At 43.0% G+C, this 27862-nt stretch overlaps 1 protein-coding gene across 3 annotated transcripts in view; it reads right to left on the minus strand.

Annotated features, from left to right (window-relative positions):
- Positions 1 to 27862, minus strand: part of ADAMTS16 (ADAM metallopeptidase with thrombospondin type 1 motif 16) — a 91775-nt gene that overhangs the window by 57595 nt on the left and 6318 nt on the right. For all 3 annotated transcript variants that reach the window (XM_019653052.1, XM_019653054.1, XM_019653055.1), the window contains exons 5-9: positions 26923 to 27082; positions 25057 to 25162; positions 18539 to 18676; positions 8997 to 9150; positions 270 to 365 (exon numbers count right to left, since the gene is read on the minus strand). In XM_019653052.1, the coding sequence (XP_019508597.1) occupies positions 270 to 365; positions 8997 to 9150; positions 18539 to 18676; positions 25057 to 25162; positions 26923 to 27082 (654 nt within the window). The remainder of the gene's footprint in view (positions 1 to 269; positions 366 to 8996; positions 9151 to 18538; positions 18677 to 25056; positions 25163 to 26922; positions 27083 to 27862) is intronic.

The raw sequence follows: 27862 nt of genomic DNA on the forward strand, positions 1-27862 counted from the left end.
CCACTTATTAAACAGATTCAGCTGTCACCTTTGCCTGACATCAATGTCTATTAATTCTAGATAGCTCACCAATGAAATAATCGGAAAAGTGAGAGAAAGGAGCCCTTTTCACAGTATCAATATAGTCACAGTCTTTTGACATGAGTGTAGGTCTGTGCAGATACACGAGAAAGACCGGGCTAAAAATACCAATGCCAGAGGAGGATGGATGCAGGGGTTGAGAGGCCGACACCTGGGTGTGATGCACGTGCCTGAGGTTAGCATCTCACCATGTCATGCCCGCAGGCAGTTCCTTCTGCTGCCGGCATAAACTTCGTCTCACATTTCCTTCCAATCCGGTGGCACCACAGGGCTTTGCAGATATCCTGAAGGGAAAAGGGATCATTAGTATTACAAATGGCCCATGCATCTATGATAAATCATCGCTGAAACATTTAAGAGGAAACAACTCATGTAAATGAAAAGCTAACATGTACTTAGCAGCAGACGCATATGATAGAGTGAGACAGTTCAACTTAATGCCGTCTCTGACACTTTATTTGTATTTATTCATCATAAATTTACCAAAATTATTATTTTCTAAATTAAAAAGTAAAATATGCTTAATCAAGTCACTGCAGAAAAATAGAGAAAATTAAAATTAACAAAACAATAAAACCTAACACGTTGCAATGTATTCTTGACCCCATCTTTTGCTATCTTCTGCAAGTCTGAATCCCCATTTTCAAAAGCTGGCTCATCCATCCATCCATCCATCCATCTACCCACCCACCCCCTATCCCCAAACCTCTGATGAAGGATTGGAATATGCCAGGTACCATGCTAGGCAAGACACTCCATAGTGAATAGGACTCAGGCCTACCCTCGAACTTGGTCTTACACGAGTGCACTTGGTGGGGAATCACCATATGGTGCACATGGGAAGAGGCGCCCCAACCCAGGGAAGGACAGAATTCAGGATAAGCTTGTACAAAGGAGAAAACGCTTTGCCTGGAGAACTCAGGGGAGGAGTCAGAGAAGATGTGACTTCTGAGTCAACCCCTGAGCTCAAGGAGTTTGTCAGGAGGAAAGGGGATGGCTTTCAAGGCAAAAGGAATAAAAGGTTTGTGCAAAGGAAGGGAGATTGAAGGAAGAAAGGTATGTGCAAAGGAGGGAAGCCCCACACATATGATTTGGCAGTAAAATAAGACAAGATCTGAGATTTATACACTATGAAATCTCTCCAAGTGTGAGGCATTTTGTTTACTTTGATACCCGTTTGAGTCTAAAGGAGCGTCTTAGTAAAGAGCAACTAGTCAGACTTATGGCATGACAGAACCTTCTGGAATGCTGATGGTAGTGTCAACTGCATGTGATAAAACATTTCTTAAATTACCTGCACAACTGTTTGGGATATTTGAAGAAGTGTTGCATTATTTCCCAAGAAATTGAATGGTTGCATCTACTGCGTTATTTATATTACGAAGAAAATGCAACACAGTGAAAATTTAATGCAGTTCTGCTTTAAAGATGGCCTCTCACTGCATTTGTGTTTTCATTCCCTCCCTGTCTCAATGATGTTAACAGATGTGCTCACATGGAGGTTTTTTTGACATCATGTGAGTCATCTCATGAAGGGCTTTATTTTTAATAATCCATATTAACTTTACCATCATAAAACTAGTTCTCAAATCTCTTCCCTAATTTTCATTATATTATATATTTAGAAGTTAAGGTATAAGTTAAAGACACAGCGTTATATTTCTTTTGCCTGTATCTGTCATGGATAACTTAGATTTTGGGAACTTAGTTTGTTAACAAGTACACTTTCAGTGTTTTAATTTTGTATCCCATTGGGTATCCAAAATCTGGATACCAATTGCTTTTATTTTGAGGTATTCATAATGACCTCCTATGGTTGCAATCGCCCTAGCGTTAAATTTCATCTTCTTGTGAGTCCTCCAGGATCATTAAATGCTACTGAGGTAAGTGTGTCGTGCGGTGGTCAGTGCTTTCCTGGCTCATGTCTGTGTCAGCATGGAGCCAACAACGAGGCTCCTACAACGGCTCTTGGGAAGAGCATTGCTGAGAACCTTGGGCTGCTTTCCTTCTGACAGGCCCTCGAGAAAATAATTGTCGTGCAGTGGTGGAGGCTCTATTCTTGGCCAGAATGACATTTAGAGATCAGGGCCTTACGAAGACCTCAAGGACCCATAAAATCAGGGCCTGAGTGTCTGTCACTCTCCAAAGAAACAACTGGAAAGCTCGTTTTGCCTACAGGGGGGACAACATGGTCGCATACCAGGATATAAATAAAGTTCCCTGGAAACCAGAGCCTGCTGACTCACTCAGCAGCTCGCTGTGTGGGTGGCAATATGGCAGATCAGAACCCAAGTCTGGAGAGCAATGTGGGGTAGGCATTCCTGCACCTGAGTGGTGGCTCATGGAAGCTGACTGGATAGTGGGGCATGGAGACCTCCAGGTTCAGGAGGCTGAATGTGAACATAAACAAATGCATGCATGGAGGAATGGAGTAATGATTGAATGAATGAATGAATGAATGAATGAATGGGTGAATGTGAAAGTGGCAGCTGCTCCTGTGTTTAGGTCAGCCAGGGGATGGACATGGTGGTCCAGGAGAGGCTGGGCTTCCGCGAAGGTAGGCACCTCAAATATGGATTGGTCAGGGCAGGTCTGGGCAGGTAGGACCCAGTGGTTCTGTGCCCTTGAGGTCCTGGGGGCTAGATGAAGTGGCTGCAGGTAAAGGGTCCACCTCAGGGCCTGGCACCTAATCGGCACCAAGCCAGTGCACGTTTCTTTCTCCCTTGAGGGGCGTGAGGAGGTTCCTGCACAGGCAGAGGCCAGCTTGTCCATGGCTGTGACCTGAGGGGGCTGGTGGCACTAATTCACCGGGCTGATTCAAAGTTTATCCAAGACACACAAAGTAAACAAACGGTGTTAAAAACGTTCAATTATTTTTATGTATTTGCCCTCAGTGCTCGGGACCCGGCTAGCTTTCAGTAAATGCTTTCTGAGTGAGTTGACCTATTCCTGTGGAAGCTTTGGACAGAATGAGCAGGAGCATTTTTAGTGTAAAATGAAATTAATCATGACCAGTGAATGACGGGTAAAACTGTCTTAGACGACTTAAGAGGGCTACCGTATCATGTGAAAATATTAGATCTGGACTCGACCATTCCGGGCAATTTCAGAACATTCTCACATTGCAGTTTTTTGGAACATTTTGTAGAGTAAATAAATACAAATAAAAAATACTACTAAAGGCAACAGTTTTTGCCTTTCCTAAGCATAAAGCTCTCAAACACGGGATTCTGTCGATAGGCAGCTCACCACTAAGGCAGGTGACTCACTGAGTCTGTGCCCTGCCTGTGCCACTCGTGCATTTCGGCCTCATCCCGAAACCTGCTCAATCCCCAGCCAGTCCCCCAGGCAGACATAAATCATAGTTAGAAGATTCTGGAAACATCATATAATGCGTGTGACTGTTTCTCAACATATCGGAAAGCATTTGAGACCTGGATACCCTATGGATGTAAGGGTCTGCCGTTAGATAAGATGTGACGCTCTATCCTGGAAAAAAAATTTCTAATACCTCACAGAATTAGATAATAAAATGAAAATTAAACCACAACTGAACAACCAAAATGAATTACTCCCTCTCCCTTTTAATCTCATACTTTGACTTGAGTTCCTAACTTCTGGACATAATGCACCGTGATTGTATTAAAGTAAGCATGATAGGTGTAAGTCATCATATTCTTAATGAAACTTCAGGGTCCTCTTGGAACAAAGACCCTTTTAAATCAGGGTTCTAGAGCCAGAGATTTGGAATGTAAGACATGCTGGGTGTGGGGCAGCTCCTCATGTAACAACTGTACCCAGGACACAAAGGTGATCGAATTTCAAAGTAATATTTGGACTGCAGGGTCAGGCCACCAAGCAATGTTGAAGGAGCAGAATAGGCACTTGATAAAGACACAATGATTGCAATAACTAATCCTTAGGAAGGAAAAAGTTGAAGCCCATGGAGAGAGTTCACTCTTGCTTTTATCTTTGCAGCTAAGGGATACTATCTTCAGTAAGGACTCTTACTTGCTATTCTATCCCATAATTTAAGAGCTATCTTTACAAAGACCCACTTTAGTAATACTGACTTGGTTAAGCTTAACATCACAACCTAAGACCCCAAATATAACCAACATTTTTAAAGGACTGTGGCTGTAAATTTATTGTGGCATTTCAATATTGTGAATAGATTGCCACCAGATTCATTTTCTCAAACTATCTGTATTAGACTCTCCAAAAATACAAATTGAAAATGTAATTACAAATGATGTTATAATAGGATATAAAGCCATGGTCATATATGTGTGTGAATTTATGCACAAGCATGCAGTCACACATACATATATGCCAGATGTACACCATTTATCCAACAGATGGGTGCATTTGTACCACATATTAACTTCTCAAATGAAATAGCATATGGGACTTAAAAGACGTTCATCCCTTTCTAAAGTATCAACCATTCATCTATGACCCTGCTCAGCAAATTTTTATTAAGTGGTTCTTATGTGACAGGTGCTGGCCTAGGAACTGGGTAATTTGCTTCTTATTTATGCTTTTACATTCTCTCATCAGAAAAATGATTGGAAGAGCTCGCTCAAGAGTTTGAGCTCTGAGCAACAGCGGTTCGAGTCCAGCCCGAGCTGAGCAGTCGCTGAGCTGCCAACAGGTAGCAGGATGGCTCAGCTAAAAAAAAAAAAAAAGAAAAAAAAAGAAAAAAAAAAGATTGGTCTTTACACTTCAACCTAACAAAAATAGACACATTTTAATAAAATTTTCAGTAGGAGTTCATTATAAAACACATTTTATCATTGAAAATGCCCTGAGACGCTCCAGTCCACGTGGAAAATGAAAAATCTCTAATTGCTACATGATATCTAGGTTTGAAATTCAATATATTAGCCATTCTGGCCGCAAAAGTAGAATTTAAGTTATAAAAACAAAATACATCAAGTTTAGTTGTGCTGATGAACAATTTTACATCATAGGGAATTGGCTGACATGATCCGATTTTAAAATATATATTTTTTTAATTTCAAAATGATTTTCCTCTACTGTTCAGTTTTTCCTCTAGTGTTCATGATGAAGTAACTGGTAACAGGGTTACTTTTTTGCATACAAAAGCTATAAAACTGGACTAAATATATGGTCTAATTGTTTTAGACCTCTGACAACTGGACACGATCCTGGAGAGAAGGGAAAGTCACAAGGTGAGTGCCACCTTTGCCCCAAATCTCTGCTGGGGGCACTTTATCCCAGGCAGGTGACAGCAGTCTCATAGAATGGAGGATGCAGAGATTTCAATAGGGGCCTGCTCAAATAGCTAGAATCTGTGGGAATGGGACCAGAAAAAAAAAAAGATTCAATGAGTAGGGGGTCCCAGATGTCTGCATGAGGATTTCCTGCAGGACCTTGCCAAAAGGGTGAGCAGCTGATGCAGAGGAAAAGACTGCACATGTCATGGGAGAGGGTGGCACGTGCAGTCTAAAAGCTTTATGTTGCACAGTGCTGGCTCATATACAGTGGATACACTTCAGCGAGCATTCAGTGGAGAGCTTAAAGTTCAGACCTCATGAGTAAGAACCACAAACTAGAATACAGGCTATGCCCTAAGGCTAAGGAAAAACTAAAACAGCTGAGCCCTAAGGAAGAATAAAACAAAGCTGCAGAGCAACAAATGAGTCAGCCTGTTTTAATACTATAGCATAAATAAAACATAACATGATAATATATTATATATGTTATAAATGTATATTCAAAGCTGTAAAGGAAAAAGTTGACATAATGAATGAACAGATAGAAAATTTCAGTAGAGAAATATAGACTATAAAAAGTAGTAATTCTGAAACTGAAACTTAAAATAACCTAATGTATAGTTTGCTGAATTGTCTAAACAAATGATTAGAAATGATAGAACATACAAATGATGACCAACTTTTTATCACAAACAACAGAATCCAGATGAAAATGAAATTATATCTTTAAAATGTCTAAAGGAAAAACAGAATAAAGATTTAGAATTCTATATTGAGAAAAGCTATTAAAAGAAAACTGTGTGAATGACATTTTCAGATAAAGAAAACCTAAGATACTTTGTGGCCAGCAGATCTGTGCTACAAGAAATGCTATAGAAAGTTCTTCAGGCCCTAAGGATATGATGCAATTTGAAACTGATCTACAACAAAGCATGTACACTAAATGGTAAATATGTGGATAATGTAAAATATAACACACACACACACATATATATATATATATATATATATATATATATATATAAAATTTCTATTTAAAATCAACTATTTTAAAAGAAAAATTTTGACACTGCATCATGTGGCTTATAATGTGCATAGAAACAAAATACATGACAACAGCAGTACAAGGTGTGGAAGAAGGCTACACGGACTTATTGCTGTAAGAATCCTGCATGTTATATATAATAGAACAAGGTTAACTTTACATAAATTATAAGTTAAGAATGCAGCTATAATGTCTGACGCAACCACAGAAATAAATACAATGAAGTATAGCTAAAAATCAAATCAGGGAAAATATGAATCTTAAAGAGAAGTTTAATCTAAAAGGAAACAGAGAAATAAAAAGAAACAGGAAACAAATATCAAAATGGTAGAAGTAAATCCACCATGGCAATAATTATATTAGATATAAACGGATTAAACATTCCATTTAGAGATGGTTCAAACTGGACAGAAAAGCGATTCCAAATTAAAGGATGTTTATAATTATAAAGGATGTTCTTATATAATGCTTATATAAGAACACAAACAAATTGAAAGTAAAAGGGTAGAAAAAAGGACATCATGCAGAGTATTCTTAAATAAGCTGATGCGGCTATATTAATATCAGTAAAGTATAATTCAAGAACAGCAATGTTACCAACAATAAAGGAGGACAATCTTTAATAATGAAAGAGTCAGAAAGACATAACAATCCTAAATGTGTATAAACCTAAAAATGCAGCTCCAAAACACACAAAGCAAAAGCTAATACAACTAAAGATGGTGTAGTTGAATTAGTAATTACATAGCCTTCTCACAGACAGAAGTTACTGGTAAATTGTAATAAACATTTAAGGAAGAAAAATAATTCATCTTATACAAGCTCTTCGAGAAAACAAAGGAGTAGGGAACCTTTGAATTCATTTTATGAGGATAATATAACTCTGATAAAACTTATTGAAATGTCATTCTAAGAAAACAGTATTTCTAAATAATATCACTCAAGAACACTGATGCAGAAATCCTGATCAAAATATTCACAAATCAAATCAGCAAAATATAAAAATGAGGAACAGATTATGACCAAGTGATCCCAGGGGTGCAGGCTGGTTTACCATTCAAAAATGAATAGAAGCAAAATTAAAACCTATCAGTGTAATCCACCACATTAACAAAATAAAATAGAAAAACACTGTAACTATATCAACAGATGCAGAAAAGAAAACAACATATGACAAAATTCAACACACTGTTGTGATAAAATTGCTTAGTATCTAGGACCAGAAAGGAACTTCTTCAATTTAATAACAGGTAACTCAGTACAACCAACAGCTAATAACATGTTTATTGGTGAAATCTTGGCAATCAGGATGCTGCAGAATAAGCAAAGCATATGTATGGTGGGAAAACTCAGGTTGTTGTTTACTGAGGTGGGGAAGGGTTTGAATAGATGGGGATGAAAGGGAATTTTCTGGCTTCATGGGAAGAAACCCTGTCTTGATTGGAATGTGCTGGTACAATGGTGAATACATTTGTTAAAACTCTAGTTTTACACCTTGAATGAGTGCATTTCCCTGCATGTGAATATTTCCTCAGGAATTAAAAGATGTGCCCATTAACCTCTCCTTTCTGTATTTTCCAAATGGCATGAGGGTGTCATGGACGACAGTCCATGGCCGCAGAGCAGAATAATGTGGAAACCAGAGCATGACGCAGAAAATCCTATATTGGAAAGAAAACATTAGTTTTACACCCCTTTTCCTTAACACACAAAAGAGTAACACTCAAAAAGTTCTTGGTGTGGGGTCACATATTTTGCCTGTGGAAGAGGGGCAGCTGGGAATCCACGCTGACGCTGACTGATGTGCGATTCGTGGTCCGAGCTGACACTGCCCAGCTGAGCAGATGAGAACCCAGTCCTGGCACAGGGCTGTAAGCGATCTTGGCCGGAGCTCAGCTTGAGTTTAGAAGAAAGGAGATTATCGCTGTTAGATTTAAACTGGGAATACTCCCAGGGCATTCGGAAATGTTCGCCGGTTTTCCTCTTAATTCTGTAATAAACTAGACACCTCAAGAAGAGTTACTTTCATTTAATTTATGGGTAGTTTCCCTTTGCAGTTCCCTTGTCCAGCTAGAGCACACGTCTCTGAGTTATATGAGGAATTTACACTAGGAAACCACGCTGGGGGGTGGAGGGGGCGGGGTCCCTGGGGCCGACATGGTAGATAGCACCTCCCATGAGAAACTTCTCTATAAATACTTTATTTGGGGAATTTAATCATGAGAAGCTCTAGATAGGCTGTGGCTTTATAGTAAATCACGCTTACATTGGAGGAAGGTAAGGGGGGCATTGTTCTCTTAATACCATTTGAAAAAAATGCAGAGTATTAATTTGCAACTTACACCAACCAAAAGTTATTGCTAAGCTCCCACATGATAAATCTCAAAGAAAGGGCTGACCTAACAGGCAACACCATTCTCAAATGAAAACTGATCCCCACAACAGTATCAATCATCATTTTGTCTTTGCCAGTAAAACATGTGTTTCCTGTTATACAGGACCAGCCCTAACATACAGGATTTGACATTTGGTAGGTACCCAATACATGCCGAATACATCAATGTCAGTTACACTGAATAAAACGACTTTATGAATCACATTGCACTGAGCATCGGCCAACAATCACTTGCCTTTTTAAAATCCAGCATGCAGAGCTTGGCTTTCTCTCCGAATTGCCACTTGCACTGGGTGTTCGCATCATATAACTGTCCCGGCAGTTTCTCAGGATACTTGTATTCCTGCACAGGCTTTGGCTGATCAGCAAGGCATGTCGCTTGGGCTGTGCTAAAACAGTGATGCCGAAAGAATGATTAAAGATGTATATTCGGTTATGCCCTTGTTTTCTCATGCAGATTTACAACATATCCTGCACGGAGAAGAGGGCATATTTTTCCCCCGTAAGGTCAAATATAACAATTATCTTAGTTATATTTAAATAGAGGGGCCACATATTCTGAAATTGTCCATTTCACTTTTTCCAGGAAGGTAACTCCTTGTTCTTCAGATTTCTCAGACTCATGAGGAAAAGTGAAATGGAAAAATACGGCCAGATATTCAACGTGAGGAGCTCTGAGTACAGACAACTTTTACACACACTTTGTGCCAGGAACTATCACAAGATGGAAATGGGCATTATAGAGGCAAACATAATCAGCCTATTTCAAAGATTAAAATTTACTTTCCTTCTCTCTCTCCCTCCCTACCTCCTTTCCTCTCCTAGGCTAGGGGACACCTGCACAATAGCTCCAGAGGTTCTGAATGGAACAGTACAACGATTTTCACCACCAATGCTCTATACTCAGGCTAATTTCTTGCTAGACTTCCACTTCAAGGAGGAAATTAACTCTGCTTAAGTTTACCAGCAGATGGCTAAAGACCAACTAACAATTCCTTCTTCCACAGATACAGTATCCCCTTCCCTACCAGAGATGTACTCAGGTATCATTGCTGCATTTGGAGTGAGGAGGGACAGCTAGTGTTTGCAAATAGCAACTAAGTCCTACTTATAAATTTCAATAAGCCAAAAGAAAAAACCAACAACAAACCCCTGTAATCACAATGCATTGACCAACAATACATCTGCCCATGCATTTCCTAACTTTTCTTCCGATGGTTATCATCCACTTTGATTGGACTCTTTCTGGCTCCAAACCCTAGGGCCCTGATCCCAGATTCCTCTGCCCTGGAGTCCATCGATGCATGGCCTCAATTACTATCCATGTACCCAGACTGTGAGGGGTGGCACCAGTCACCGTGGAGAGAGATTCATTCTACATGCAAGGAGGTCAGAAGGTTTTTCCAAGCAAACGAAGAATTAGAGGTGAAGTCAGACGATAGGAAATTTCTGAGTCATGACTGGCTCATTGGGAGTGCTCATTAATGATTTAATAATACTGCCACCCTGGTGATGATGCCAGTGCATATTTATAAGTAAAGCGAAATGAATAAAAGCATAATGAACACTCCAAGACGGGAGTGATTTGGCAAATTTGGAATTCCATAGCACCTCTCTTGAATGGATCGCAAATGATTTCTATGTACTAGTTAGATGTTCCCCATTATCTCTCAATGGTTATGTCAGGGTTGCCAATATTACTCCCAGTCCACGGACAGGGAACCAGGGAAAGTCAGCTACACTGATTGGCCCACACAGGAAACTGAGAAATTATAAAGCGGTTCACAGGTTCAGGAATGTTTACACTTTTTGTAAATGTAACCTGTTATTTATTATTCAGCCTTAACACTGAAACCGAAGGGGACTTTCGCTTCTAACTTCTCGAGACTGGCATGTGTCAGCCTGATCCTCTTCGATGGGCATCGGAAAACTGTTAAAGGGAAAAAGGACACGAAGGATGACAATTTCCAGAGCAGAGGGAGGCACAGAGCTGAGCCAAAGGCCTCCTCAGAAAAGGAATTTGATGAGTCATAAGCAGCTGCCAAGAGGCAAGGGGCAGAGCAGAAAGCGGAGGTCAGGGGCTGAGAAGCTGAGCGAACTTTCTGGCAACTGGGGGTGGGGAGCAGGGGGCTGGGAGACGAAATAAGAACGGAGGGCCTGCCGGAAAGGAGGGGTCCTGGTAAACACTGCAGGGTTGCCACTGATGTCACAACGGGCCTATCTCTAGGAGTGACAACGAACTCGAACAGACCGGTTTAGAGAGACTGGATGGCAGGTTGGCATCAGCTCAATCCCAAAGCGGATTAAGATAAACTGCAACCACCCTATCATCTAGAAAGAAAAGATAATATCACACAGAGCTTTATGGTCTTTCAATTTTCATAAACAATGTTCTCATTTGTTCAAAATTACTAAGTGTACTAGGAGATGAGACCAAATGATTTAAATCCAAGAGAATGTGTAACTGGAAGTGGGATTTAAAAGTATTATGATTAGTAGGCTTGGGAAAACAGAAGTCAGATGAAGACTTTCACCGGAGAACTAACACACACACATGCACGACGTGCATACGGTGTATTGCAAAAAGCGCTAACATTTACATAACTGGAATCCAAGAAAAGAGCCGATAGAAAGAATGAGGCAGAATCAATATTTGTAAATAAAATGACCAAGAATGTTCAAAACCTGATGGAACATCTGTTTAATTTAAGCAGTTCTAAAATTCAAAGCAGGAAAAGTGTAAAGAAAAACACACATAGGAAAATCATAGGAATTTTATAGAAAACCGAAATCACAGAAAACTATCAAAAGCAACCTGAAAAAAAAAAAAGAAAAGACGTGTAACTTTTTTTTTTTTATTTTAAAGATTTTTTTATTGGGGAATTGGGGGGATGGGAACAGTGCTGGGGAATTGGGGGAAGGGGAACAGACAAGTTGCTGTCGTTTTGTTCTTCAGTCTAGTTGTGGAGGATGTTGCTTCACTGGACCAAGTTGGCACCATCATTGCGCTCTTCCCGGGTGAGGCAGATCAGTCGCCGGCTTCTGGACGGCCGCTCACTGCGGCTGCTGGCCGCTCACGCTGGCTGCTGGCCACACACGGTAGCCCATGGCAACCCACTGCCACAGGAACTGCAGCCCACGCCGTCGCCGGCGACTCTCGGCAGCCCAGCTCCAGGTTGAGCTGTTGTTCAGCATCTTAGCTGTGGAGGGCAGTGTCACTGGCCCTCATATGTGGGATCCGAACCGGGGCCCTCTGGCATCCCAAGCGAGTTCTTAACCATCGCGCCACTCGGCCGGCCCAAGACGTGTAACTTTTAAAAGAACAACAACATGGCTGACAGCTATCTTGTCAATAGAAATGACACATGCCAAGAAACGAGGAAATGCCAGCTTCAAATTACTGGAGAAAGATAACTGCTAACCTAGAATTCTTTTCAAACCCAAAATACCCTTTATAAGAAGAGTAAAATAAAGACAAAAATAGAATATGCCACTGGGAAGCCCACACTAAAACAAACAAACACCCTCACGGAGCCCCTTCAGACATAAAGGAAACATTCTCAGATGGAAAACTGGACATGCCAGGAGTGAAGAACAATGTAAGGGGAGGTGTGTTGGTCAACAAAGCCACTGAGTAAAGCATATGGCGGTGAGGATGAGGTCTCCTGGTTAACAAGCATGCCCAGACTGGAGCCTGGCAGGGTCCCGGGGTGGGGAAGACCAGGTGTGTGCGCCAGTGTGGGACTGAAGGCTCCTGTTAGCGTCAGGTATGAAGGGCTGAGACTCCGCATGCTGATGTCACCCAGCGTCCCTCTGGCTAGGCTCATGCTTGGGCATGTTTGAGCTTGTCCCCTTGGCCAAATCAGGTCACACAGCTCAGCCCAGAGTCAACGACGCTGATGTAGGGAGTGGGTGCTAGAAGGAAAAGCAATGCAGATAGTTTCCAAACAATCTACCACAACATCCACAAGGACACAATGAGTGCAGCCTGCTGCATGCCCTGCGCCAAAACCAGGTGGCCTACATGTGACAAGAAAGCAATAGAGCTTATAAGAGACCATGTGGAAGAATGTATGCCTGATGTGGGGGCAAGCAGAGCTTTTTTCCAGCAGTGCACAAAAAGTGCTCATACTAAAGGGAAAATATGGGTAATTCGGACTTCATTAGAATTTTGAAAAACCTTCTGTTAAAGAAAATAAATGTCAAAGGTAACACAGCAATGTTCCAAAACCCTTTTACCACTCTAGTTCATGAGCCACAAAAATATTGAAGCACTTGAGAGATCTTTTAGTTGTATTTCCTCCTTTTCCAAGTGAAAAAATAGACGGTCCCCCCCAAAAGATTATATTACTTGTGAAGGTCAAGAGGTTCCCAGGCATGCGTGATAAAGCCTTGTTCAGTACGTCATCTCTGACACCCTCTGCTGCTCTTACCATCACACGGCAGTTCCCATTCTCGTCTTAATGTCGCATGGGCTCTGCAGAAACTACAACCCACTGTGGCCTGTTAGCTTGTTTTCTTGTAAAGTTCGCACTATATAGCAGAGCAGGATGCGACTGAGATGTATTGTTTCCATTATGCCCTATAGCAAGCTGAATGGGCTCTCAGGTCAAATCAACTTTTCTCATCAGCAGAGGTGGTGCAGGGTACAGCAGGGATCCACGCACTCTCAAACTTCCAGCTCTGTGACGGCCGCCTGTCTTGTGCATTGGTGTAGGCTCGTGAGGTCCGAGCGGAGGTGTGTTCACTGCTCAGCAGTACATGCCTCAACTCTTTTAAAAATAAATCGAAGATGGGTCCACGTCGCCATGAAGTTGAAAGTAACGAGCTAAACTTCCCCTGCACCCCAGGCCTCTGGGACGCAGACATGAGCAAATGTGATGAGGTCTGAGCCTGTTCTTAGGAAATGACACATGACTTTATTGACGAGGTTGACAAATTTACTCCAAACACGTATCTGTCCTTCTGGACTCCTACCAAGAGTAGAGAAAAGCTGTGCTGACAACTTCATGCCTGTTGAGTTCCTTATTATATATTTTTTTCCATTTACCAAATGCTAGACTGCTAATAAAGGAAAGCAGATTCATCGTTACAAGTTAGCCATCTATCCTTACTCATTGTTGGGATCATGTCCAAACAGCCACCTAATTGGTGGAGAATATAACAGTATTTTGATTACTTGGAATTCAGGAAGTCAGCAGACATGTCCAAGACGACAGCCTCAGATTCATTAGGCTGATAAAAAATCAGTGTTAACATGTTATAGACATGGCCGATTCACAACTGGCCATCTCAGGGAAAATAAACCCTCATAGCGAATTTGACAATGAGAGTCTTTTTGGGAAAATTTAATCTTCCAGGAAAACACACTTGTGAGCTTGTAAAATCTTGCATATTTATTTACAATCATGTGGTCCAGAGAAATTTGTAAAGTCCCTGAACGTTAAGATTTATTACTGAATTATGACAGAAGGGGTTCACTGATGAGCACAAAAACAACTGAACACACTTGAAAGCACACCTGACTGGTTCAGAATCACAGGACAAAAATGGTGTTGAATTCCAGAACCTTGATAATCATTCTGAAGATCACATGCTCATTGGAAGATTGTAGCCCATATTTAATGTCATCAAAACAATCATTCGCTAAGCATGTAAATATTTTCTTTCCATGAGTTTTTCTATATTTCTTGGCAGTTAAACTTTTTCTGGATACTTTCATGATGCTGATTCTCACTGAACACCCAGACTTTGCATCCCGTCTTCCAAGTGGTCAAAGCACGTTTCAAAAAGTTGAAAATGTTTACATGTCTTCATTGTTACTATGAAAATGAAAAAAGCAATACCATTTTTTTCAAAAAGAATCTAGAAAGTTATAGAAAGGGTTTGAGATAAAGAAATCTCCAATTTTTTTTTAAATTAAAATTTATTGGGGTGGCAATGGTTAGTAAAATTACATAGGTTTCAAAAGGTGTACAACTCTATAATACATCATCTATAGACACATTGTGTGCTCACCACCCAGAGTCAATTCTCCTTCCATCACCATATATTTGAGCCCGTTTACCCAATTTTTCTTGATACTACAAATAAGAGCTTGTGAGCACCAAGCGAAATGTTCTTCTTTACTACAGGAAGCAGAATTCTTCACACACATGCTGAACAGCTGCAAGAAACAGCTACAAACAATGCTAACAATCCCCAAATCCACTCCCCAAGAGTGCTGTGTAAGGAACAACAAATGGTAAAGGACTCTGATGTGTCATGCCAGTTGTAGAATAATGTTAACACTGCCTTTTACGATAATACAAATAAAAGAAAAATGAGCAAATGTGCATTCCTAGTAAATAGGTTTATATTACCAGCACCCAGACATTGTCCACAAAATTCTCACTTTTTCTGGGGGGCATAAAATGTGGAAAGCAGCCATCATTCCTTTCAGGCATAAAATATGCTGCCTGAGATCTCAGAGTAGAACTATAAGGAAGGGGTCACAGCTGGAGGTGGGAGTCCCTGCGGGCTGGTGGCCAGGGTGCTGGCTCAGAAGACATGTCATGAGGTCTCCTGGAGGACTGGCGGAAGAGGCAGCGACGGAGGTCAACCAGCCACAGGCTCATGGCTACAGGTGGGCATGGGGGAGCAGTCCATCAGATAATGGACAATAGATGAGAGTAAAACCGGCAGACGTAGTGTGTGACCTGGCTGAATGGTGTTCTAGAAACAAGATGACCTAGTCTGTGCAACAGAGAAAAAGAAAGAAAAGGGGCTCTACTGGAAAAATAAGAGAGAAAGAGGGAAAGAAAGAGAGAAGGAAAATACAGAAAATCTAGAACCCAAAGTAAGGAGGTCAGTGAAAGAGCCAGCGGCCAGCTGAACCCTGACTGTGTCTACAGAAGATCACGGGGTGGTGTACTTAGTCCGTAATTCTTAGCTTGCAGTAACTAGCTCTTAGTTTTGACTTCCAGGCATATAAGTTGCAGAGGCTCAGAAGGCAGCCCTCTGGCTGCTACCCTGGCACTTCTTGATACTGCCAACCTGTTCTTTCTGCCCCCAGCTCTGGCCGGGCCAGTTGAGCCATGACCGCTGCAGCTGCCTCCCCTTGCTCTGTCCCTGCTCCATGGCTGGGACCATGCTGTGGCAAAACCAGGAAAAGTATGAGAAAAAGAGCTGTGTTCCTGGTGCCTGTGTGGGTGGCCCAGGATGGAATCACTCTAGGGCCGGGTCAAGAGGACAGCAGAAGTGGGCAGTCACACATGTGTCCTCAGGTGAGAGGGGAGAGCTTACACCCAGGTAACTTTCCATCAATGGTTTTCTTGTTTGCATTTGTACTAATATTTATAAACACTCACTATATGACATAGAAATATAATTTTATTGTTACAAATATGGAAAATATAGTTTATATATCAAAGGCATAATATATAGAGTATTATGTAAGTATAAAGTATATGGAAGCATTTTTATAAATGCATGTGCACATATATATATATATCTACAGTTATGTTTATATATTGTTTTATTTTTTCAAATTCTGTGCTGGTAAAAGCTTTGCTTTCCTTGAAATATTGATATTTGCCCTATTTTCTATTAATGCAGATTAAACCTATAATTAATACACATTGATTATATCTATAACAAGATTGCTTTGGTTTCTAGAAAGATCCTAGGCCGATTTCAAGCTTCAATATCAGGGATCAAGTTTGTCCTTTAGGATCTACACGTTTGTGTGTTTCTCCTTGGTCTTCAATTTTTTATTTTAATTTGCTTTTCTCTTCATCTAACTTGGAACTCTACTAATTTTTTTCTTGAGATAATCCACTCCAATTTCTTAAGGTATAGTGGTTTCATTTGTTAGTTTTTTTCCAAGAATGCACAATTGGAACGAGTGACAGACAGTTCTTTGACGGACCTCAACATCGTGAATGTGCTTAGCTGAGAACTAGACACGGCTCCATTTCCCTTTGTTTCCTGCCAGCACGGGTGCGTTTGAAAACAAGGATGCTCTTGATCTCCTCTACTATTGGGTTGTCAGAAAAGTCATGACGCATTTTTGCAACAAAAAACAGAAAAAATACGTCATGACGTTTACGACAACCAGTAGGTTACTGTGAGTCAGTGAGTTGTTAGTGAGCCAATGGAATCCTTCTACATCTGGGAAAATGTATTTCTGTCCATTGAATAAATGTGTCCTTTATCCTGAATATAAGCAGCTCTCCTTCCTGGGGCCAAAGAAACACTCATGTCCCTGAAATGGCAAAGGTGGAAATCAGTGCATCTTCATGATGAACAGAAATATCAAACCTGGGTCTATTCCGGGTGCTGCCATTCGGTCCCAGAAGAATGTGTTCAGGACGGGAGAAAGGGGTGCTGAGGAGGTGAGGTGCATCCAGCTCCTAAATTCTCATGCCCATGTATTCCATTCTCTGTGTTGATGCTCACAGATAAGTCATCTTCAAAGTTAAGAGCTACTTTCTAAACAAATAAAGATTCTCCCTCATCTTTTTAGTATTTGAGCCAAGTGTAATAATTTGTTAAATACTTATAAACACAAAAATAAATGTTACAATTTCAACAGAACTGCTTTTCCTCAGCCCTTTGCATCCGTGGTTCTTGGGGTCGATGGAGAGGCGAGGTCCAGGGTCCAGAATGCCTGGGTTCTATGGTCAATTCTGCCACTAACTGGCTGGTCCCTGCAGGTCTCTGTTACTGCATCTGTGATGTGAGTTGGGTTGATGATACAGCACATATGTTCTTCTCTGTATCAACTCTCTTTTCCTCTTCCTCCAGAGCCCACAGGTAGACACTTCTTAGCCCCTCCCCCACATTCACTTTGGAGGGCCATAAACTGAACCCTCCCTTCCAGGAAACAGCCTCCGTCCCATGAACCCTCCAGTGCTCTGTCTTTCCCGTTACCTGCTGGCTGCAATGGAGAACCAGGTTGCAGGAGACGAAAGAGCCACAGGTGGAAGGCACTTGGGTCTGAATGACCACATGGAGCAGAGACCTCACAAAGCTGTGTTGGAGTGTGTGTGGTGCAAGTCAGAAATCAAGCGATGGTTTAAAGCTTGAGCCAAACTACAAACTCAAAGCCATTGAGATCTGGGGGTAACGTACCTTACTAGCAGATCTAAGGCTGCTTCTTAAAATCCCTTTTTTCTCTAAAATTTTAAAATCTGCTATTTATTGTTCAGGGGGACAAATCCTACCTCCCCAATGTTCAATATCCCAAATGAATTTGTACTATAATAAAACTTCCTAAAAATAATTCTTAAAATTACAGGATGCAGAGCCAGGTTAAGGTTTATATAGTTAAGTTATTTCTTCTATTAAGAAATTAATTTTGTTAGAAACAAAAACAACAACAACAAAAAAGTTAGGTGTGCTTTACCACTGTGTACACAGGTGCATACACACTAGCTCCCCCTGTTCATGGACCAAAACGTTTATATAGATGTAAGAATTAAAAAACAAAACAGAATAAAACAAAAAACAAAAACAAACCTAAATGTGTATGCAATATTTTGGCTTGGTAACTATCACATGGACTTCCTTGGAGTTTAAAGGTCGAATGATGTTGGATTAAGCCTATGGGTCTCCACACTCTAAGGAAGTGTTTGGCAAACTCCTTGGTCAAATGAACATCTCAAGACACCTTCAAATGGGAACCATCTCGGGAAGTCACACCAAAGCCTGGGGCTGCCTGGACAGGATCAGGCTGATGTGGCCGTGAACACCAAAGACACCAAGAGATACATGGCCAGCTCTGAAACATCATACCTTAAAAATTTGTGTAGGTACTGGCGGCTGCAGGGTGACCAGGAGAAGACCCCGTTGCGTCCTGCCAAGGTAGGGGACATTATGTTGCCCTCAGACTTTTTGCACATGTTCCCTTCTCCATCATGGACCATGCCAAAGCTACAAGAGAGAGAGATGGTTCTTTCAAACAAAGGACAGGTTAAATTGTCTACTACACTTTAACAAACATGGGTCAATACTGTGCAGAACCCCGTACTTCTCTGTCCCGCTCAGGCAGAAATAAACAGCCCCATTGGGGAGGCCAGTCACATGCTTACAGACCTTTCCGGAAGAGCTGTCATTCACTGAGTTGCCTGAAAGCACACAGCAACATCAAAACAGGGCACGTGCCCCGACGTCTGCTAAGCGCAGGTGTTTCCCTTATAGAAAAGCATGTCAAATGCGGTGGGGAGGGCACTTCATTGGCTGTCCTTGGTAGCGCTGGAACTGTCCTAGATCCTTCCTTTCCCTCTATGCTCTCTTCTGCTCACTAGGGATCGTCACAATTTCCTGTGTCTCTCAGAAATCCAGATGCCAGGCTCCCAGATGTGTCTGACACCTGACACAATCTGAGAACTACCAGTGAACCACTGCGACTCCTGGCGGTGCTGAGATTTTGTTCCCCCGCCACCTGGCGCTGCTCCATCTCAGGCTGGGCCTGCACTGCCAGAGGCTGTGGCTGCTGGGCAGCGCTTGACTGGACCTCTCCCCACATCCCTTTGGAGGAAGTGGCTCCGTGATGGGCTGGTTACATTCACCTGTGGGCTTTGATTGAAAGTGCACCTGTTACTCTTGAGAGAAAAGGGAACCACTTTGGGGCTCCGGCTCTAGCTTAGCAAATGGGGGCATCTCAAGCTACAGTGGCTGCGGAAACCCGTAATACGGTTCTTTACAGGTGTTGAAGCCCCACGGTGTCAGTCAGCTCCCCCCCTTACTGTCACTTGGGTGGCCCTGCACCCCTGAGGACCCCACTGACTCAGCTGCTTCCCCCCACCAAGTGCTTCTTCTCCCTAGCATCCTAAGGCTTTTGCCTGTAGAAGAGCCTGCCCTGCAGGAGCACAGCTTGCTCCCCTGGGAAGAAGCCACGGCGGGTTGGGGAGCTCTACAGAGCCCTGAGGTCTCCTTCTTAGGGCAACTATATTCTTGGAGAGTGGAGCTATTGTGGGTGGATGTCTGATACCTACCCAGTCACTGTACAGATCTCCTGAGAGAGGGGTTCTAAATGATTGGGGCCCAGAGAAAAGGAGAAAGGAGAGGGAGAGAGAAAGACGGGGGAGGGAGAGTGAGAGAGAGAGAAAAGGTGGAAAAGGTGGCTGCTTGGGTCTGGAGACATTCTGCAACCCGGAATCCCGGGATGAGGGCAGGAGAGCTGCAGGGACAGAAGACACTGACACAGGGCGTGTGAGCTCCAAAAGGGGACAGAGAATGTACTTACTGCCAAGGCTGAAGACACGATTTCTGACTTTACTATTTTGCTAAGAGCAGTTTAATCACACCAGTAAAAATAACAACTGATGTTTTTAAGCACTCACCATTTTACAGACAGGACATTAAGCATGCTATTTATGTTCTCTAATTTGAGCCTCACTCTGTAAGTCTGTAAGGTAGGTGTCATATAGTGACAGCAAGACCGAGGACTTCAGAGAGCCTGGTCCAGGGTCTGAGGGTCAGGACTGGAGTCTGACACCCTGACATCAGCGCCCGGAACCCATGCAACAGTGAAACCCGAGCATGATTAAAGGGTGTATCCAAGAAATTCTAGCATGGAAACCTTGTCCAACTTCTGCAAAACCCCTGCTCGGTACCAAGGGTGATGTATACCCAGTCACTTCAGCCTCCGCCCAATCTCCCAAGTTCTATTAAAAGCAATCAATCACAGCCAGGGTGACCATATGGCAGATGAAATATGTCATCGCTATGAAAAAGACTCAGGCTGTAATCACACATGGGTGGCTGCCTCAGGGAGAAAGTGACAAAAAAAAAATACCCGAGTGCTCCGCCCTGGCTGGCCTCTGACCTAACTACGAACAAGACACTCTATGCTCCACTGAGTGCCCTGGGTACATTTGCCACCACTTCTGCCTGCATGTCTGAGGTGTTCAAAGTCACGGCTTCCCAGGTCTGGGGACATCTTGCTCTTGAACATTGCCATCTATGGCATTTTCTATGATTCCTTCTAGCACTCCCCTCAAACTCGGCTATGCATCAGAATCTGTGAGCAATACACTGGGCAGCGCGGCTACCCAAAGCTCCCCCTGGCAGGTGTCTGGTTTAGGAGGCGGGGGTTGGCATTTGGGTATATTCTAGCACAGCTCGGCGATTCTGATTCCCACCCAGTGTCAGCACCACTATTCTGAGAGCTGTGTGTCCGAGGAGGACAACTCCCATGTGTCGTGCTCTGAGGGATGTCAGCACATCAGCGTGGAAGTGCCACGTGATGATCACATCTGATATTAACATAGTCACGGAAGAATGAGTGGGGCTCATTTTGAAGATCAGGTTGGCATTTGGCAACCCAGAAATAGAATTAATATTCAAGTTGTATGTATTAATGATCTTTTTTGCTTCCATGATCCATAGTACTTTATTCAAAGTGGCCATCAGCTCTATGTTAATGCAACAAATAGGTATATTTTTTCTTGCTTACCTACTATCTAATATGTCTCTAAAGAACAGAGATTCTTCTTATCCATGCTCATAGCCCCAGAGCCAGAGGGCTCACCAGCCCATACCAGGTTCTCAAGACCAACCTTCCAGCTATACTCCAATACCCAGATATAAACACAATTTCAGAATAAACTGGACTACAGAAATATATTCACTGTCAGATGCCTTTACTATTTTCTGCAGTACTCTGTTGAGTGAGTCAATTGCATCAACAAGTATTTCTTCATTGCTAACGATACACCTAAATGAACAGCCAAGTATATTTAGAGGGTGTATTCATTATTTCAGGCTGTTCGGATAGCAGAGGTTAAGGAAATGATAAACCCTCTGAAGAAATTATGGGCCAATGTCATGTGGATGGTAAATCACACCCTTGGCCTGATGACGGTAACCACTGGTAGGACCAAGATGTCCAGAGCTCTGATGCAGGCTCTCCAAGAAGCAAAACCCAACCTCCATGAGAAGCAGGGGGCTGACGTGGAGATGGCAGTAAGGTGTGACTCAGGGATGCTTGGAAGGTCAGGTAGCTGGGAGAGCGTGAGCTGTGGAGGTGGAGACCTCAGTGAGGGCCTTGCCTCTGCCATTCATAAATAGTTTGACTTCGGGCAAACTACTTAAAATCTGAGCCTCAGTTTCCTCACTTATAAAATGGGATAACAAGACCTTTCTCATAAACTGTACAAATACCTGGAACCTTGCATGTCACCAACCAAAATTCAAAACTTCTATCCCTTTCTCTGATTCAAATGTGGTCTTGGTCAAATCACTCAACACTTAGATGCCATTTGTACCCATCTGTGTGCGTGTGTGTGTGTGTGTGTGTGTGTAGCTAAAACTCAATGGGTTTCAAATACTTTTTGGAACAGAAACAAACAAGAAAATATTAAGAGGAATGACAAAATTGGCAAGAAATGACCCCTTAATTGCTGGAATTCACTAGGGTACAGTCTGCAGTCACCAAATGGATGAGCTGTAAGGTGTGAGCTTGCCTTGAGAGTCTACAAATCCTTCGGATCCCAGCAGGAGGGACCCAGGTTGATGACAGAGCCCAGCCACAGATTGGTGGGGTATACACGTCACCATCGAATGCCTGAGGACATTGAACATCACCAGTCAAGTAGGTCCAAGCAGAATGGTGTTAGCAAGCCCATTCTGCTTCTTTGGACAAGACTTCCCCGATCTCCCCTGACTGTGTCCCTGGCCAATGCCTCCAGCCCTCTCTGCCTGATCCCTCACATGCCATGTCTATTTTAATTCTCTGTTAGACTTTTGGAGGGTATGGATCACTCGTTCTTTTATAGAATCCTACACAGTGCTTTGAAGGCAGAATGCAAATTATGCCCAGAGAATGGGTCCATAAATGCTGCAAAAGGCAGGAGACAGAATGATGGCTCAGGGATACTTCTGAGCATCGTAAATATGATTTCATATTATCTTAACTGTCTGAAATGTTGATGCAAATTAAGTATTTCAGCCTATTGGATATAATAGAAATGTTCAGCTCAAACAACACCATCTAAATTGTGCCTGCATACACCTGCTGAAGATACCACAGGCTCTAATGGCTTCGCAGATGGAAACCCAGGTAAGAGAAGACCAGGCAATGTGCCTTGGTCACTGTCAGGCTCTAGGATAACCATAATGCATCTGGAGTCTAGGTGCCAGGTCCCTGCCCATCGAATGGCATGAATTCCCTTTGCAAGTGGGAATTTTCAAGTGGATGACATATTCTCCAAAGTGTGTAATTCAGCCCTCAATGCCTCTGTGCCAATTCTTCAGCTCTTGCATGTAGCAAACCACACATCCCTTGTCAAGTGATTTAACATAACAGGAAACTCTCCCGCCCCACAGTCCTGACTCAGCCCCACATACACACGCAGAACACACACATCCTCACTTCTGGTTCCAACACAAATCCTGGACGCTGGTTCTTAGCAATTTCTATTTTTAGGTACGCTTCACCAGTATAACTCTCAAGACATCTAAACAATAGTTATTAAATAAACAAACTGAATAAATGTGCTTGTCTTCGATGCAACAAAAATCCACAGAGTTTAGTTACGGAGCCTGCTGAGCCAGCCAGCCTCCTGTGCTGTAGCTTGGAGTGCTCGCTCTACTCGCTCGCTTGCTCACCGCCTGACTCCCACCTCCCGTTTCACTCACACACATGTGCCTACGGCTCAGCATGGCTGACCGGCTCTGCTCGTGAACCAAGAGGAAAGAGTGTCTGGGGTGGCTGCTGTGGTTTGAGCAACACGTGAAATTGCTCTGCCCATTTTACAAAATGCTCTCCACAAAGTGCGGGAATGACAGCGATTACTGTCATCCTTGGTCTCACTGTTCCTAGCACTCATTTGGGCATTTTGCACGTGGGGTTGATGTGCACGTTTCCCTACATACATTTGCTATTTCAATATGATCAGCCGCTATTTCACTGGCAACGTCCGCTCTTCAGAGCTCCCGGTTCCGCCACGCCGGGCACAATGTCCCCTAAACGTCAGGCACTCAGAAGGCGCTGAGCATCGTCGGGGATTAAGCCTGGTAGAAGCAGGGCTGCCCTTCATCCAAACCCAGAGCCCCTGTCCTTCTCCCACCTATATTCCCACTTGCAAATAACAACACTTTTCTCTTGTTTGGAAGAAATTCCTTTTCCATCTAGTTCCAGCCCAAGTGATGAAAGGAAATATTAATAATTGATTTCTGAGAGAAAATAAAAGTAAACACTGATAGTTGTTGACATTGAGGACTAAGGGCCTCGTTTGAGATGTATCAAGTTTAACTTTAGTTAAATTCACCCCCTGAAACTGCTCGCACTGCCATGCCAGTGCCCATATCTCAACTGCCGATCTAATGCTGATGTGCTCAGCCCTCTGTGACTTAAATATTTCTTACCTTGATAGTTTAATTAAATTCAGGTATGGTTCAGAGGACAGCAAGAGGCCCATGTCGTTAAAATAATGAGAGTTTTTGATGTTCTAACTCTAGCAGCCTATTAAAAAATACAATTATGATTTAACTGAAGGCTTTATAAAGTGTAGGTGCAATTTTATAGGCACTGAAAAAGTCAATCATTACCTGCAATGAAGAAGGGATCAGTAATAGGATATAAAGCTTCACTTTCAGGTCATCAGTTCATACACAGCCACGTCTGCAGGGCCTCCATGGGGTTCCATGCAAGGCAGGCACGGATGGGTACACACACACACAGGCACACACACGTGAACATACACACACAAACACACACAGGCAGATGCTTTGAACAGGTCAGTAACATGCGTGACCTCAGTCCATTTCCTAAATGGGGGATGGAGACCAAATTACTGCCTTTTGCAAGGGCCTGGCCTGCTGCGCACCTGCACTCCCCAAGCTCTGCTGGGCACACCGATCCAAAAACATCTCTACAGGTTCCAAAAGTGATGGAAGTACACAAACTTGAGTGTGACGAGTTAACGATAGGAGGGCTTGTTACTGTCCTGTCTCCTGGAGTCCCCTGATAGGAGCTGACCATGAAATGAGATTAGCCCACAGGACAGAGCGGGAGGGACCGATACAAGAGTCGGCAATGGTACACGCACATGTGAGCAGAATATAAGGGAGGAAAAGAGCGAGGGAAGCATAAACCGTGCATTAACCGTGCATTGACCGTGCAGGACGAGGCACTAAGATAAAAACAGAACAAGTACCAGAGGTAGCACTTTCTTGTTGTCGATGACATTCTCCTTGGGTACATGTGAATTCCCCCAAAATACATGACCTGATGAGTCAGTATTTCCATGGCAACCAACCAGGAGGGGAAGGACCTGGGCTTCCCCCTTTCATGGTCATGCACTTACTTGTGTCCAGACTCGTGGGCGATGGTGAAAGCCAGTCCCAGACCTGTGTCTTCATTGATTGTACAGCTGCGATATTTACTGCACATTCCACTTATGGGCGCAAATCCTACGGGGCATAAAGGGCAAAAGTATACAGAGCAGTATTGTCATAAGCTAAAGGAAGAGGGTGTATTATATATGCATATTTACCCTCCATCCTTTAGGGAAATTTGGTTCTCACCTTCATCTGCTGAAATATGAGATGGGAAACCCTTGGGCGATCACAGAGAGGGCCCTTGATGTGGGATGAGCGGGTGTATTCCCGCTGCTTAGAAAACAGCTCAGGGCTCTATGAAATGTTTATGCCCCAGGTGACAACTGGACAAAGCAGAAGAAGGCTTTCACTGCAGATGGGGAGGATGTCTGACTTGTTCTATAAATATCTGTGTCCTCAAAAGACTGAGTGAAAAAGCACGGTAGGGAATGATGGTGCCGGGAAGGCCCGAGACCACCCTCGGTTCCAGGATTTGCCCTGAGGATTCATTGACTCAGGATCTGTTAGACTCACAGATATGATTTAATCTGGCAGCAGGATAGAGAGAAAAATCAGCAACGGGAACAAGGGTCGGCGGGGACCAAGGCTCCCAGAGCCTTCTCCCAGTGGAGCCACCCAGGACGCCCCTCATGTCCCCAGTGACGCACTGTGACAAGTGTGGACTGCTGTTCACCAGGAAACTTCACCAGAGACTCAGGGTCCAGGGGTTTTCCGGGGGCTGTTCATATAAGCACCCTCTGCCTGGCATGGACCCAAATTCCAGACTCCGCAGAGGTAAGCAGTGTTCTGCATAAACCGTGTTATTGGTACCGTTCAGGCACAGGGAGCCATGCTTAGCAGCTCGGGCGTGGGAACCTTCCAGGGATCTAAGCGCTCAGAGGCCAGCCAAGGGCCAGCAATGCCAGCAGGCTTCCTAAGACACGCCAGGGTTAGCCTCTATCAAACTGAGTCCTAACTGGATGCTTTTATTTATTTCTATTTTTTATTAAATTTATTGGGGTGACATTGGTTAATAAAATTACATAGGTGTCAGGTGTACAGCTCTGTAATACATCATCTGTGCACTGCGTTGTGTGCTCACCACCCAGAGTCAGTTCTCCTTCCATCACCATATATTTGATCCCCTTTACCCTATTCTACCTCCCCTATCCCCCTTTACGCTCTGGTAACCCCTAAACTGTTGTCTGTGTCTATGAGTTATTGCTTGTTTGTTTGCCTTGTTCGTTTGTTGCTTTGTTTTTATAATAACGATTCTTCTTCCCTAAGATCCTGGGGAAAAAAATGGAGAGTTTGGAAAAACATCCAGGGGAGCCCTTGTCAGTAGCACACCATGCTTTATTTACACCGACTATGTGGAAAAATATCTAAGTGCTGCCTCTAAGATATACTCAGCCCTAGAAACATGTAAAAAGATTGCTATGGTTGAGATATTTATAAAGATATGGGAAAATGGGGAATATAATATTGTTGAGCCATCGCTACAAATATTCATAGACATGCCACTTCAGCCACACAATGAAACACCCTTGAATCTATTGACCTCATTCTCACAAACGGAGGAAGAAGTAAAAAAAAATGACTTCTTAAGTTAGAGGAGACAGGAACTCTTGAATCTGTGAGAGACATTTCCTTGTGAAAAATTCACTTTTGATGAATAAATGCATACTTTTCTGTTTGACCAAAGGTTATATGGGGATGCGAACCTCTGCAAGTGCACTCGGCAGCGGCTACTGCTACTGGATTTGGAATGAGGGCGAAGGTACTCAATACCTTCAGCCCCAGAAGGCACACAGCACAGGTGTGTCTTTCAGAGCTTTGCTGGGGGAGCTTACCCAAAGTATCGCAGGGTTCATTCTTCCAGGAACAGATATCCAGACCGGTTAGTAAGATGGCGTGGTCATGACGAGTCCCGTCTTTCCCCCTCAGTCCAGACTGCCACTGGCAGAAGCTGCTTAAGGTGTGGTCTGCGTGATGGCTGATCACAAGCCCTGGCTACGCAGGAGACCGAGGCCCCCGTGATAAGAGAAAGAAAACGGGTTATCGTGCAATTGGTGCTAAGCATTAGATCACAGCAAGCTCTCACACACTTGGATTGCCAATACATAGAGGGATGTGAATGGCACATAATTTACCCATTTTATGTATTAAATACAAACAATGGTGTGTTCTATGAAACCTGTACAGGTTCAGGACAGACACTTACGTTGGCTTCTCTAGTTCTATACAGAAACAGCTGCGATGTATTTAGCCGGCCCTGAATACATTCCAGTGACCCAAGAAAGATCACTTTCAGCACTTACGCTTTTTGCATTTACAACGTTGGTAAAACTGCTTGCAAAGTTATACAAGGCAACAGGTTCATTTCCATGTGACTGAGCACATACACTACTAGTACACCCAGCCAGTGAATGTTTATTTCCCAGACATGTTGAGCAAATGGGATTTCCATTTTATAGCTCTTCTAATATTTAGTATTGCGGTGTTAAGTGAAGCCATTTTCCTACGGAGGTGAAGTATTTATGTATCGAGTGGGTCAAGTGAGAAAGCTTCATTTCTGAAATAAACTGGAACCAGAAAGAAAATATATAGAAGATGTTCAACCTTGTCCATATATACCAAGTTCTAACCAAGCGACAGTGAAATTTCAGCGTGAAGAACATGTACACTCGTGGGAAATGAAGAATTGGGGGTGGGGGTGGGGGGCGCAGGCTGCGATGAGCCTTATTTATAAGAATGCTGTATTTTCCTGTGATGGTCAGAGAAAACCAGATT

This window comes from Hipposideros armiger, unplaced genomic scaffold (genome assembly GCF_001890085.2).
Source record: "Hipposideros armiger isolate ML-2016 unplaced genomic scaffold, ASM189008v1 scaffold_193, whole genome shotgun sequence".
NCBI classification, from domain to species: Eukaryota; Metazoa; Chordata; class Mammalia; order Chiroptera; family Hipposideridae; genus Hipposideros; species Hipposideros armiger.